The sequence below is a fragment of the Harmonia axyridis genome, chromosome 3 (assembly GCF_914767665.1).
Source record: "Harmonia axyridis chromosome 3, icHarAxyr1.1, whole genome shotgun sequence".
NCBI lineage: Eukaryota > Metazoa > Arthropoda > Insecta > Coleoptera > Coccinellidae > Harmonia > Harmonia axyridis.
This window is the reverse complement of record NC_059503.1, coordinates 23,398,525-23,413,671: the sequence shown is the minus strand read 5'-3', so window position 1 is coordinate 23,413,671 and position 15,147 is coordinate 23,398,525. Positions and strand designations below refer to the sequence as shown.

The 15,147-nt window shown below is 34.3% G+C and overlaps 1 protein-coding gene across 6 annotated transcripts in view; it reads left to right on the top strand.

Moving 5' to 3' along the window:
• LOC123674723 (Kv channel-interacting protein 1-like) overlaps positions 1-15,147 on the top strand; it is a 228,272-nt gene that overhangs the window by 137,429 nt on the left and 75,696 nt on the right. For 3 of the 6 annotated variants that reach the window (XM_045609727.1, XM_045609728.1, XM_045609725.1), the window contains one exon: positions 11,329-11,709. The exons of the other annotated variants lie outside the window; for them this stretch is intronic. In XM_045609727.1, coding sequence (XP_045465683.1) covers positions 11,493-11,709 — 217 coding nt within the window. In that variant the 5' untranslated portion in view covers positions 11,329-11,492. The remainder of the gene's footprint in view (positions 1-11,328; positions 11,710-15,147) is intronic. 6 annotated transcript variants of the gene reach the window in all.

Below are 15,147 nucleotides of genomic sequence, written 5' to 3'. Positions count from 1 at the left end.
GATGCCATTCCACATTCTAATGTTGACGTTCTCTGCACCACTGTCATCGTTTCCGGCGATGCTCAACTGTCAGAGGTAGCACAAGATGGGAATGATAATGCTGCAGCTCAAAAGACCTTATCCGGCGGTAAACCGTTCGGACAGTTACAAGGTGGCCTTGTTCTCCTAACATCAGCCAAAGATCGAGTTGTCGCAAATCGGTCTCTAATGGCCATCAGTATTAGACGTCGATCTTGAACTTCATTTGTGCGCCTTCGACGTTGGCTGCCTACTCTTCTTCGATTTTGGGCATTATCGGACCACGCTTCACAACATCTCATAACAGTAGTTGAATTTCTGTTCGTACGGTTAACGATTTCTCGAAATGACAACCCCGCCTCCCGTAGACCAATAATTCGACCTCTTTCAAATTCACTTGGCTAAAAATTCCGCGTACACGTGGTCTAGGCATTTTAACAACAACTAAACATCGACTTTGGATATCCTCGAACAGCTGGTTTGTTGTAAAATTTAAAAAACCTGCAAAATATGACTACAATATTTAAGTAACAAAAATTGTTCTCATAAAAAAACCTTCACGATTTTTTTCTCCGAATTCAATCATTTACTCCTTGCTTTATTATACCTATATGTTTTATAAGAAAAAAATTAAATTTAAACACCTCCTTCTGGGTGTTGCAGTTTAGTAGTATATAAACTCTGCAAAGTAGTGAAATGAATATTAATACGAAATTTTGCTAGGATCCTATCATAGTAAAAGATTTTTTTGTGAATATCGAACGACTAATGAAATGAATAATTGAATTAATCATAATTATTAAGACAGACGTACGTTTCGGTATGTTTGTTTTTTCAATACAATTTTTGTTCATCAAAAAATCAAATGAATTTACAAACGTACAACTTGTATATTCATCTCACTGACTTGAATATGAGAACAACGTAGGCTGACTGAAGAAAAGTTTCTTTGGTACGATTTGAAGTGATAGCAAACTCCACAGGTAGTCATAAATCTTCTCTCTTACTCTTCTGTGAAATAGATATGCAAATCAACATTCACAATTGAAATAACAATTTTAGAGAAATTAATTTGATTATGTATTTGATTGATGATAATCAATATTATATGATCGTAAAAATGAGTATCGCAACATCGCTCATCCCTATTAAAAATCAAGGGGTTGCACTTACGGGGATGTGGAGAGCGGGAAAAGTTGTTCCCCCGGAAAAATACATAATCTGAATCCCAATAATACCTTCCGGTGTTTGGGATAACTTTCAATATATTCTTCTTAATTTGAATTAATGAGAAATGAGATATAAGTAGTTTTTATCTGGATCAAATAATAGGGAGATAGAATTGAATTGTGAAGAGATAGCAAATATGCCAAACTCATCGAGAAACATAAACTCATGTAGCAAGAGCAGAGTAAATGAATTATGTGGTTAATGAAACGAAATTCTCTATCAAATTATTGTTGATTTGTGGACATATTCCAAATCGAATGAGAGTAGCCCAATTCACGTTTTGCGATATATAAAACATAAACTTCCGCTTGCCGCTTTCCAAATGTTTATTGAATCATGAATGAATTCAAATAAGCTCGTTCAAACCCGATTTCGAAACCCGAGATTAACTCGAAATTAACGAGGGTGTTTTCAATAATGTATTGTATGATTTTATGTCTGAACATAAACTTTACACTTGAGTATGAGAACACCACGCAAATTTTGCATAAAACGTTATTATTTCATATATGTAGTTATGAAATATAATAAAATGGTTTTTTCACACGAGTGCGGAAAAAACTAGTTTTCCGCAATCAAATCAGTTGAAAAATTCAAAAAGGAGCTTTTGTGCTCTTGTTCAAATTTGTACTGTTCAACGAAATTTTGCATGTATCTTCAAACTAGGGCTGGGAATCATGAATGAATGATTTGAATATTCGAATTATCATTGAATAATTATTCGAATAATTTCATTTTGCATTATTCGAATAATCCTGAATATTCACTGAATAGTTGAATAATCAATGACTACTTTTCTATTCATGAATAATCAGTGAATAGTCGAGTATTCACTGAATAGTTGAATAATCAATAACTACTTTTCTATTCATGAATAATCAGTGAATAGTTTTCTATTCAGTGAGTAATTGGATATTTATGAAGTTACGAATGGAAGTTTGAGTGATCACTTGACTCACTATTCAGGAATGATTAAAACAAGGTTTTGTGATTCACTACGGACAAATCGTTTTATTAATATTAAAATTACTGGAAATTACATAATATTGAAATTGATAGATGCAATTGAATTAAAATTATCAATAAACTCCTGTCAGTGTTCGGAATCCAAACAAACAAATTGTCATTCAAATTAGTACGTTGTCGTTGAAGAAATTGGCTAATTTTGATAAATAAGATTATTTGAGGAACGATTAATTGATAGACAGAAGAAACGAGATTAATGCCATAAGTTCGAACTTGAGGTCCAACTAATAAACACGGCTTTTTACAAAATCTGGGGAATGATACAGGATTCAAAGTTACTGGTATTAACCTCGTTCCTTCGGTCTATCAATTAATACTGAAATCGTTCCTCAAATACTCTTATTTATGAAAATAAGCCAATTCCTTCAACGAGACCGTACTAATTTGAATGACAATTTATTTGTTTGTATTCCGAACACTGACAGAAGAACCAAAAATGGCGGCTTGTGACGTCACACTAATAGAGCGTATATGGCGAGAGGCAAAACACCAAAACGATTATACCACGTCGCAAAGGGTATATTCACTCATCAAAACGCTAGGAAATTTATTGGTTCATTAAAACATGAGTTCAATCACTGAATATTCACTGAATATTCATTGAATAATCACTGAATAATCATTGAATAATCACTGAATAATCATTGAATAACCACTGAATAATCATTGAATAATCACTGAATAATCAACGAATAGATGAATATTCATGACTACTCATGAATAATCAAGCATGAATAGTTGTTTGAATGAATTATTCGAATAATCGAATAAATTTATGGATGAATATTCGAAAACAAAAAGGCGAAAAAGTCCCAGCCCTACTTCAAACTGTCATGCGAAAATAGAATAACCCAAATAATCTGAAAATTAGCATTCATTCTTATTGGAAATCATTGGAATTGGAATTCTATATCATAATTACATCATTTCATAAGTTATGATGAGTCTATTTCCCAATCAAAGGACAAACAATGCATGTTATCATCTTAAGCGAATTCTGTGATCAGTAATTAATTTCTGAACTATCTGCTGCACAGGACTCTTTCAAATTTTTCTATTGAAAGTATAAATTACTCAGATCCAAATCCAGCTGCGAAGGACCATGAAAATAAGATCTCCCTTCGATAGGGCTTTGAGTGACTTGTACACTAATGCGTTTCAAATGGGACAATTAATTCAAATCTGGCTTCAGATGACCGAGTAAATATTAGGCTAGAAATTCCAGGTATAATATAGTCCCTTAATTAGGACTATGGACTATGGGTTTAGTTCAGTTCATGACCTCGTTGAGGCCAGATTCGATTGGATTATGAATAGGATCTAGGTTCATGCAATGCCTACCTGTTGAAAATGAGTTTATGCAACTTCGGTAGAGCTGATCTATTTTCCTCTACTAAGTTATAAAATGCTGTTCTGATCAGATTTTTGAGCTCTATTTGCCTGAATAAATCACTATCTACCTAAGACTTTTCTCAAAAACCAGTAAAAATATATTCATTTTTAAAATTCGAATTCATTCGTCAACATAGTTATCTTCTATAGTGATACATGTACTTCTCTAACTTTTCAATACCTTTCGTGAAGGAAAATTCGTCTGTACTTTCGAAATAGGCTTTAACCTCGGTAATCACTTCATCATAAAAACCAAATTTTTTTCTCTGTCGATGGAGTAGAATATCTGGCTCAACAAGCCATAAACTTCAGAAATGTTGACACTCTTCCGGGAAAAAAGGGGTATGCACCTACATGTCAATCTCATATTTATCGCATCACTAGAGACAGATAAAATTCAGGAAGAATATAGAAAATAAATCACCTCATATTTCCGAAATTGTTCAAGCGTCCAGTGTAGTTTTAAAATAAGAATTTGAAGTTTCATCCGAAAATTCTAGCTTATCATAACATCAAACCCTAGGAAATTCGTGAAAAATGATGAAAACTAAATAATAAGGTAACTATCCAATATTTCGAAATAGACAACAGAGCTGACAGGATACTGTTTCTAAAATGTTTTGTTTATAGCGTCGTCAAAACAATAGAAAATATGATAAAATATGAAGGAAAAAACTGATGTGAAATAACGAGCTTTTGATCACTCATTCAATCATGCGCCAATTGCAACCTTGGAGATTACATAAATGTATGTAGGCATATGTTGAAAAGTATAATTGGCTCATGCATGAATGAGCGTTCATAACCTTTTGACTTTAAATCAGTGCTTCCCTCTTTTTTTTCTTGATAAGCAAAGTGAATAGATTATTGGTAGGTGTTTACACGTAGTTGCGCATATTGTCTCTTCATTTATATTAATTTTAATATCTTACAGTCCATTGTATTTAGTTTTTATATCTTTAGAAATCGCATGAACAGGGATGATAATGATAAAAATAAAATTGTCCTCTTAAAAACTTTTTTAAAGCGTAATAGTTTCTCTCAGCTCTCATTTTATCAATTTAATTAATCTACCGTTCTGATGTTCGGAGAAAAATTCATGACAAGGAATTTTTTTCAATTTAGGTGGGGTAATTTTGAGTCTGTACTGTCAAAATCATTTCCGAACTATTTCGAAAGAACCTCAATGATAATTGTTATAAAAACATGGAATCAATCTATAACCAATTACGAATGATTTTTAACTAGGACTGGAATCTTTCGACCTTTTCTAATCTGCCACTTCCAAAGTTTCCATTGTTTCATTCTTATCTGGTTGTATAGGTATTGCAGTTTCCTGTAAACTATGCTCGAAGTTGAATCGAGAGAATCATAAAAATTTTGCAGGAAAGGGTCATGAGTTATCAAACACCATTCTAGTTCATTTAACCAATGGTGGAATTTCATGCATTAGCATGAAATATAGGGGTTTTCTGCATTTTGAATTATTTGAGCCGTAGCTGCATTGATGCTATAGATTTTGAGGGGTAAATTTGTAACAAAAATAGAAGAAGCCTATCTCAAAATGTTAGTATGAAATTTTTCATCTCCAGCCACATGCAAATAGTATGCAAAAAAAAAAAATTTAATTTCTACTTAAGATTTATACCATCCCCTTATCTCGCTGTGTCTCGAGATACATGGTGTTTCTTGTATTGTTGTTAGTTTAGATTTTTTTAGCAATGCATCATCGACACTGAAGTCATTAGCTGAAAAGGCGCGAACTCTTCGCTACAAATTGGGTAAATGAGTACCAAAACTTCAAATTAATTTATTCATCACAGCTTACTAACTGGATCCTAATACTTTTGCTGAGGATTAGTAGAAAATTGTTTGAGATTTTTCTCGAAATCGGTAGCAGATACGAAAAATCTAGAAGAAACCGAAAAGTGTAATACTGAACCAAAGTCTCTGTTCAAATTTTTCTAAACTACCAGTGGTCCACCAAAAAAAGTTCTGGAGGAAAGAAACGGGCACTGTTCCAGAATAAATATCACCCTGTAGATTTGCATTCAAAGTTAGCATATCACATGATGAAAACAAATTGAAAGTTCAAACGATAATGAGAGATTTCCTGGTCAATTCTAAAAAAAAGTCATTCCTATAAACTTGAGGCCATAAATTCTGTTTTCTAGATACAGGGTGTTTCTCCTCGTCCTTTCGTTGTGATTATTGAACGATTATATAAAATCTTTTCGGATTATTACCACAGATTTAGAAAAAAGGCAATAAAACTAATTATCAATTCAATTATTCCACTTTACTATAACTGGATATTATGATCATTTGAATTTTCCTAAGGATTTTGAACACAGAAAAAACTTTTAAATCCTTTCGTAGTGTGAATGTTCAATAATAACTCTCTTCGAAGAGCTGAGACTCTGAAGGAATAAGGTTTTTGGAAAAATGTTATGTAAATTATCTTCCCCAGGATTCACTGAAAACACATCCTTTAAAATTATTGTCATCGTGAAAAGAACTATAATCGTGAAATATACTACCTACTTGCCTTTGAAGAGGGTGCGAGTGGTATGCAATGCTTTCTCAATTCAATTTTGTTTTATGCTTTCTTCGGGGTTAGTCTCTCGGGAATCTTCCATCGGTTTGGGCATTTCTGAGCTGGGAGTTTTTGTACAGCATAAGATAAGAAACACGGAAAGTTTGGAAAAGGAAATTCTATTGAACTTAGGAAGACGACATGGTTAAACTTCTCTACTTGGATGAAGAGAAATATTATTACCAACATTTTCATATTTTTCCTTATCGCACCTAATTATAAACTTGAGACCAAGAACTCGAGGCATAATATCGAATTTCGTGCTGTAAAAGGATGGTTTTCTTCGAATCAATGTTCACAGAGTAAGACATGTTTACAGAGTAAGACTCAGTTAATGCTGGATTTATTCTTTTGAGATGGAGCAATACAAAAAATTATAATTACATGTAAATGTAATCTCAATATTAGAAGAGGAAATGTAAACGGGTCATACATTTTCAACTATGATACAGAGCACAGATTATATTGAAGGGCTTCCTCTTCATCCAAACAAAATCCTCTCTATCCTTTCTCTTCCCCAATGGTTGACGACTTCATAATAAAATCTGAAAACAAAAAAGAAAAGAACCAGAAAGGAGCAATAAATATTAGTTTCCATTTTATTGATCTGAAGTTAGCGATCCGTTCTAGAAAAGAATATGAAATTGAATGGATAGCTTGGAAACCACCATTAAATTCATGAATTGCACAAGTATTTACCAAGTGGTCAATGGATTCTTCTATACCACACTCACATAGTCGGCTATCAATAGAATACCATTTGAAGTGCATACTATTACAATGACCATGACCAATCTTGAGTCGATGTAAAATTAAGCTATTATTCCTAATCCAAAAAGGTTTGCGTGACTTTAATTCGGCAGTTTTAGTATTTGAGAGCTGAAATACAATTGGAAATAAGTTCAGGTAGAAATAAAATTTTTCCCAAGATATCTTGACTGAGACCTGTCTACAAATATGAGGCGGAAGTATATGTGATAGCACTGGTAACCAATGTAACTGTGTAGATCTAATAGTTCTACTGATAATCCTCATAGAAACGTTAAGCTGTGCATCAATTTTATAAACATGAGCACTATTAAACCAAACAGAACAGCCGTATTCACCAGCAGAAAAATCCAAGTATGTATGTAAATTTTGTAATGAATATCCACTCAAATCCAAGTGTTTTTGTTAATAAATAGTTCAATAACTTTTTTTTTTGTCAAACTTGATAATAAAAATTCTTTATCCTGCTCAACTCCAAAAATAGTTCTGCTTGACAAAATCTCAGAGCTTTTTCCAAAAAATTGAAAAGTGTAAATTTCGGTTTAAATTGAAAACTGAAAAATAGCGGGCACCAAAATGTCTGCTAGCGTGTATTAGAGTTCAAATGAACCAACTGCTATTTCTGTTATTGTGTGTATATTTTAGTAGGAAGTTGTATGGTTTATTCCTGATTTATTACACCATTAGTGGAATCTAATCATCAGAAGAGTATGCAGAAATTTTGCTAGCTTGGCTGAAAATTTTGTGCAAACATAACCAAATAATGTCGAATATACATCACGATCATGAAGGAATAATCGCCTGATTCGAAAAAAAAATGGTTATCTGTGATGGAACATGATAAAATATACTCCTCCATATTCCGAAACAGGAATAATCCTCATAAATAGATATGAATCTCGAAAATTGCCTGCATCCATGCGACAGGACAAGCTTCACATAATAATATAGCCCGAATTTGCCAGCGTTGGTAATAAATCATCCCTGATACTCACCTACTGAAAAACTGCGGATTGCTGTACACAACAGCCCATTTATGCGCGAAATTTTGTCGTTCGACACCGTGACATATGATTTCTAGGTTATCAGATGGATGACAATAGAAAACAACTGTGGGCTGTCACTCGGACATGTTGGCATAACTGAGATAAATACCAACAGTCATTAGCAGATGGCGATGGCGCAAATACGTCAATTTATCAGATTCTGAACTGCCATTTTTCATTCCTTATCTATAAATTTGTAATCATTGGATCGAGCGTCGACAATGCGGAATATAAATGGTTTATTTTTCCAGGTTTAACAAGGCAATTATGGAGATTATGTGGGTGTGACACGATGAATCTGTTCATGTCATTTTCTTCAGCATTAGCTGACCGTTATCCGCTCTGCAGGGGTAGAGATTATCGACAGAACTAAAGGCTATTTGTTCTTAATTATACGCAAAACCTTGAAAACCAAGATCCAAGCTTGCGGAGTTCAGATAAACTGAATTGGATTTATTAATCCTCGAATCTCGAAGTGAGGAAGACAAAGTACAATGCTTCAATTTATTATAAAAAAAGGCTTTTTATCTTCTAGGTATTTGGCTACTTCGTAGTATACATGGTGGTCCAAGGCGATGGTACCTACTTGGTCTTTTATATAGAACGGAAGGTACGATTTTATTGAAAATTGGACAGAACTAATTTGTTAGTATGATCTCATTTAGGGGATTTCTTTTTTTGTTGTCAACCCCTTCCTTTGAACCTACAATTAAGAAACACCTCGTAAAAAAAGTACTATACAAGTGGGCCACGGTAGATGGTACCCTGGACTTTTACAGATAACAGAAGGTAGAATTTCAATGGAAATTTGGTTTCTTGGGTAGAAACCATTGCTCTATCGATCTGAAACATTTTCAGCGTTGCGATTTTTCCGTTTATATCAAAAAGTACTAACAACTTCGATATATCCAATCTAATATCATGCATATTATTACTTTTTCCGGCTTATCGTAGCATCTTGATTATTTATATATTAATTTCCTTGTAATAGAGTATTTGATTGATTTTCTCCCGTTTTGTTCAAAATGAAGTTTCAATTAAACATTCATCTCTTCTGTACTTGGAATCCTAGAAAGCCAAAATTTCGGTTGTGGTGTATAAATATCCTGTGTATCAAAAAAAAGTAAGTCAATCAATAACTTGAAAACCGTTAAAAATAGGGATGAGGAAGTTGATACATAAAGGATCAAGAAGCTTAGGCAAACCTAACAAAGTATTAATATGGGTGTTCTGATTGAAATATTGAAGTTGTAAGTACTTTTTAATGAAAGCAGATAAATCGCTTTTTTTCCTACCCAAGAAACCAAATTTTCAATAAAATCAAACCTTCCGTCCTCCGTAAGAGTTCAGAGTACCATTGATCGTGGTCCACCCTGTAAAGTACTTTTTTTACGAGGTGTTTCTTAATTGGATTTACGAAGGGGTTGATAACAAGAAAAGAAATCCCATAAATGTGCTCAACCTAATAAATTAGTTCTGTCCATGAACGGCACTTTATGCTCGGATCCATCAATTGTTACAGATGTTTTTGGATGTTTCTTTTTGAATGTTGCTGAAATAGAATTGAAACCTATTTACCACACAGGAGTTTTTACTTTCAACTTATGGACCAAAGTTAATTACTTTCTTCATAAAATAAACTCAAGAACAATAGTAGTTCTGGGTTGCGATTAGTTTCAGTAAGAAATTTCAAATTTATATCAGAACATCTAGCTCACCTTACTTATCTCTTCTGAAATTTTTCTTATTATCAGTAATTTTGTCATCTCATATGTTTCCCAATATTTCATGCTGAAAATCAAATAATTTGTTTCATTCGTTCTATGGAAACTCATCAGAAATGGTCTGTCCCAAACCGTTTAAACTTAAGTTCACTTAATTGAAATCGTGTAACGACAGGACGTGATTCTGAAAAATTTGATTCATTGATAAAACATCACGAAATCAACAAAATAATTAAAGATAACACAGCTCGAATTCTAGTATAAAAATACTTTCAATTCCGTGAATTTCCCATGTACGTGAAAAGTTCAAATATTCCATAAGAAAGGACATGTTTCATTCAAACACTTTAAATTAACAAAAGTTGATGCGAGATAAAATGAATCCGATACATCTTCTGAAGTTGTACTAACCAATATCTAATCCACAGAATCTTTGGAAGCGTTTCCACAACGATATTATCAATTTCAGACTCTATAAGTTACAATAACTTTCTGAAGATATCAACATTGTTGTTTGGTTAAACTCTTATAAATATTTTGTGGATTAGGGTGTGGTTACTATAACTTTTTTGTAAGGGACTTCTGTCATCTCCGGACTGCTTTACGATATCTTTTAGAATAGATTTTGTTATTGTGATTAACATAATTTCCCTTTGGTCAGACTTAAGACTCTTCTTTCTAAAGCATTGCTGAGATAGAGATAAGAGAGTGAGTGCAACTCGTATATCTGATGGTCGTCTAGGATGGGACATTTCAGCTTCTTTACTGTGACTAAAGTTGGCGTCTCTCTAGTCCAGTAGATATGCACATTTTACGTGGAAAAGAATACGAACTTAATGAAACTTCTAGAGGTTGTTAGGACATGCTGTAGGGTGACTCTTTCAAATTATCCAACATGAGGGCCCTGTGCTAACTTGATAGGAGATAGCATGCCACGACAACATTGAAATAACTACACTTCACAAAAACAGGCACTTAGTCGAAGCTTCATCCTTCCTACCTGTTTCATTAAGTCGATATTGATGATTACTGGAATTACCATAGAACCGATGGTAATTGATAGTTAGAAGGCCAAAACCTTCGTTTTCTGCCAATTTATGCCGTTTTGAGAAAATTCCTGTAATTTTGATCGGCTGTATCTCGGTTAACATGAGGTTTCGGAAAATGTTTCTGACACCAAAATTATAGAGAATTCAATTATCTACAACTTTAAAAATGAACGTTTTGGTCGCAAACTTATTAGTTTAGAAGTTATGAGCAAAAATTCGAAAAAAGTCCGAAAATGTTGAGGTTCTTTGGCCCTCCTCAAGTGAGCACAGGGTCCTCCTGTTGGATAACTGACAGAGTCATCGCACAACACCACCGAACAAGCTGTAGAAGTTTCATTACCTTTTTTTTCCAGCAGACTCCATTTTTTTGCTCTGTCTACTGGACTACTCGGCTTATCTAGATTTGTTTTCAAATAGCGCTTACAGAACAATAAAAATTAGGAAGCAATACACTTCTAATGCCAAAATTTCCTTTTCAGATCTAATACCAGCTAATCCGCAGCTAAAGCCTGAGCTACTAACCACCTAACACCACTCTCGTCCGAATTGTTCCAGGAAGTGTCGGAATAATGTAAGACGCGCGAAGACGGTGCGTCGCGACGCCGCGCGTTCGGGTGCGCCCCGGCCATACGATGCCGGACTCATGATGTATCCGATGGTGCAGCATCAGCAACAGCATCATCATCAGCAGCAGCAGCAGCAGCAAGAGCACCACCAGCAGATCCAACAGCTGGACCAGGATCCGGAGGAGTGCGAAGAGGAATCGTCGAAGGAGAGGCAACATCGGTCTAGACGGCCTTTGTACAGGAGATTTTTCAATTACGTCAGAGAGGCTTGGACAGGAGTCAAGTTTGCGCTAGGTAACGTTGATTTATTTTACGCGCTGAAGCGTTAATTGGATTTTCCGCCCTGCAGCGGATTTTTGCCAGGGTGGTTTGCATTCATTTTGCGAAGATTTACAACTGGAATGTTTTCATTAGAAGCCTTCTAATTCTAGACGGATATTTACGGTTCTTATCTTCTCTGAAAATAGAATATTATTATTTTTGTAAATAATGTCGAGTAGGGAAATGTATTGTCTACGAAGGGTCAAAATGTCGTAATGAGATGAACTCCAACAGCAAATATCCGAATATTCCCAACTATGCTTTGAATCCGGTAAAATCTTAATAGGTACATAGGCTTACAACTTTGCTTCCGCCGTTTTATCCGGAATTTGAGGCTTTAATGTAAAAAACTGATTATACATTCATGATTAAAAGTATTGTCCATCGCTGGCCACTACTTTCTCCCATCTTTCGAGCAGCGTACGAATCCCGCATTGAACAAACTGGTCATCTTTTGAAGAGATCCACGAATCGACCCAATTTTTTACTTTTTTATAAGACCGGAAAAGCTGGTCAGCCAGATCATGTGCCATTGATCTAAATAAGTGATAGACCGAGGGATGAGCATTGTTATGCTGTAAAATCACTTTATCATGTCTCTCGTTCTTTTGCGGCCCAAAACGCATGAATTGCGTTCTAAAACGATCGCCTGAGTTTGTTTAAGTAGGTTTTAACAACTCATAACACATTACGCCGAGCTGGTCCTACCAAATACTAAGCATGACCTTGGAACCGTGAATATTAGGTTTGGCCGTAGACGTGGAAGCATGTCCGGGATATCCTCATGATTTTCTGCGCTTGGGATTATCGTAATGAACCCATTTTTCGTCTCCGATCACAGTGCGATGCAGAAATCCCTTCCGTCTTTGCCTTGCAAGCAGGTGTTTACATGCAAACAAACGCCATTCAACACATCTCGGCTTCAACTCTTACTGCACCCAATTTCCTTGTTTCTAAATCATTCTCATGACTTTCAGCCGTTTTGAAATTGCTTATTGCGTCACTCTCAATGATCCTGCCAAAATTCTTGTTGCGTTTGACACAAGTCTTGATCAAGTAATGCCTCCAATTCTGCATCTTCGAAAACCTTCTCTCTTTCACCACGATGCAGGACTTCGACGTTAAAATCACCGTTCTTGAAGCGTTGAAACCATTCTCGGCACGTTCTTTCACTTATAATAGCTGCCTCTCCATAGGTATTTGAGATCATTCGATCAGCCTCAGCCACAGATTTCTTCAAATTAAAACAGAAAATTAAATTCTCGCAAACGACGATAATTTGGCTCGTAAGCTGAAATGTTTAATCGAGAATAACTTTATCATGCAATCACAAATCGACTAATATTTCGATGGCATTATGTTTACAAATACCTTAATTATTATTGTATGTCATCTACGATCTATTTATCTCGACTACCATTTACCACTATTGCAAAACGGCGGAAGTAAAGTTGTTCACCTAATATTGAAGCATCCCTGAATTAATTAATATTCAATACAACTACATATTCAATTTGATCAGTACCCATAAAATGAAGAGGTGTGGAAAATTTCAAATAGCTATAATGTTTTGCCAGGAAGCATAAGCCCCACTGCGATAAAACGCATATAACCTGTTTCGTTTTCTGAATCTAGCAATTTGAAAACGAAGCTAATCGCTACGCTACTATGAAGATAATAATTTATTATTATCGTGGATACCTTAATGTTTTCCGGTTTAAAGAATGAGAACGGAAAGGAACTGAGAGAAAACTAATTTCGAAAAGAGAACAGATTTGGCATCAGGAGCTTTAGAACGCTCTATTCATGGGATGTAAGATACCATAATGTTGTTGTCGATTAGTTCATCCTAGATGAGGACTGATGGTAATACAATCCTATTAAAATTAGACATAGTCATTCAAGTGACTATTATTATTTGTCTACAAATTTGATATCAATCTAGTCTGTTTTGTGATTTTACGCGAACAACATGAAATTCTGTTTACAGCTTGACATCGTTATTTTACCTTCTCATGCAGAATTTCAACTTATTCGGACCTATTATCACTGAAATATTAGATTTTTTTGAGATTCTGATGATGCGATCAATGATCTAATAATAAGAAGATAGCGCATAGAAAGAAAGGAATTGACTATAAAAGAAAAGAGAGAAGCACGATGTGTACACCTCGTGACCCAGGGCTTGATCTTTTTCTCTCTTATGTTGGAATGAATGATCTGCACTGCACAATCATCCAAGGGCGCATCTATGTACCTAATATCAAATGTGATCAACAAAAATTGGTGCACTGAGCTTTATGAAGACATTATCAATCTTCTCTCAAATTCCCAAGTCTATCAGATATGAAATATTGAATTTTTTGGGATATTCCGGGTTTCTCTATAGAGGGAAAACAAAATAACGAGCCGCTATATTTACGAAACCCCTAGTCGATTTTTGCCCATCAACAGAGTTCGAGATCTGAACATACCCTGAAAATTTCAAGCTTCTAGTTTCCTTCGTTCGAAGATTAAAAAAATATGGATACACACTGAAGCAATTTATTTTTTAATGTTATATTTGTTCAATAGTGATTCCATCTACTTGATGAAAATTCATCATTAAATTAAATAAGACAAAATGTAATTTACACAATTTGTAGAAATTGGATATCTTTTCATTTATTTCGATAGAACCTTTCATATCTCGAAAAAGGGTAAAAAAAATGTCCTTAATGCAATGAGTGTCACCAGAACAGATTTTTTCAAGCAGAATATACAAAAAAACTCAATACTTGTTGAGATTCTTAGAGTGAATATAAATCAATAATTTCAAATTATGGGAAAAAGTTCTTGTTGATCACAACCGTAAAATTAAAAAAGAATATCGAGAAAAATATAATATTGACTTGACGATATATGCGACTACTGACTAGATGGAAATTTAGTTTGTACTCATTACTCGAATGTTCATACCGAATTTTGGGAATATCGAATCATCACTTCATCTATTTCAACTATTCCTAATAATTCCATAGTTATGTGATGTGGAATATTTCACACAGAATTTGAAATAGATGAGTGGAGGAGAAGATATATTCTCTCTATCTACAATTTCAGGATGTATCTATGTTTCATTTCTAAATTTCTCTGCAATTCCTACTACAAGTTGTTCAGCTAATTGGACTCCGCATGCTTCTCCATTTTCTATCTTCAAAATTGAAATTGTGCTTATAATTTTCAATTGATATTATCAAATATTTATATTAACTGTACATAGGAAAGGATTCATATCTTCACGTCGTAAAAGTGCTCATCCTCGAACAATTATCATTTTATGTTTATCCTTCTTTATTTCATTCATAAAGTTGGATTTCCAAGAACACTAATATAGAAACTGATGAATCACTGCTACAAGATCACGAGAAT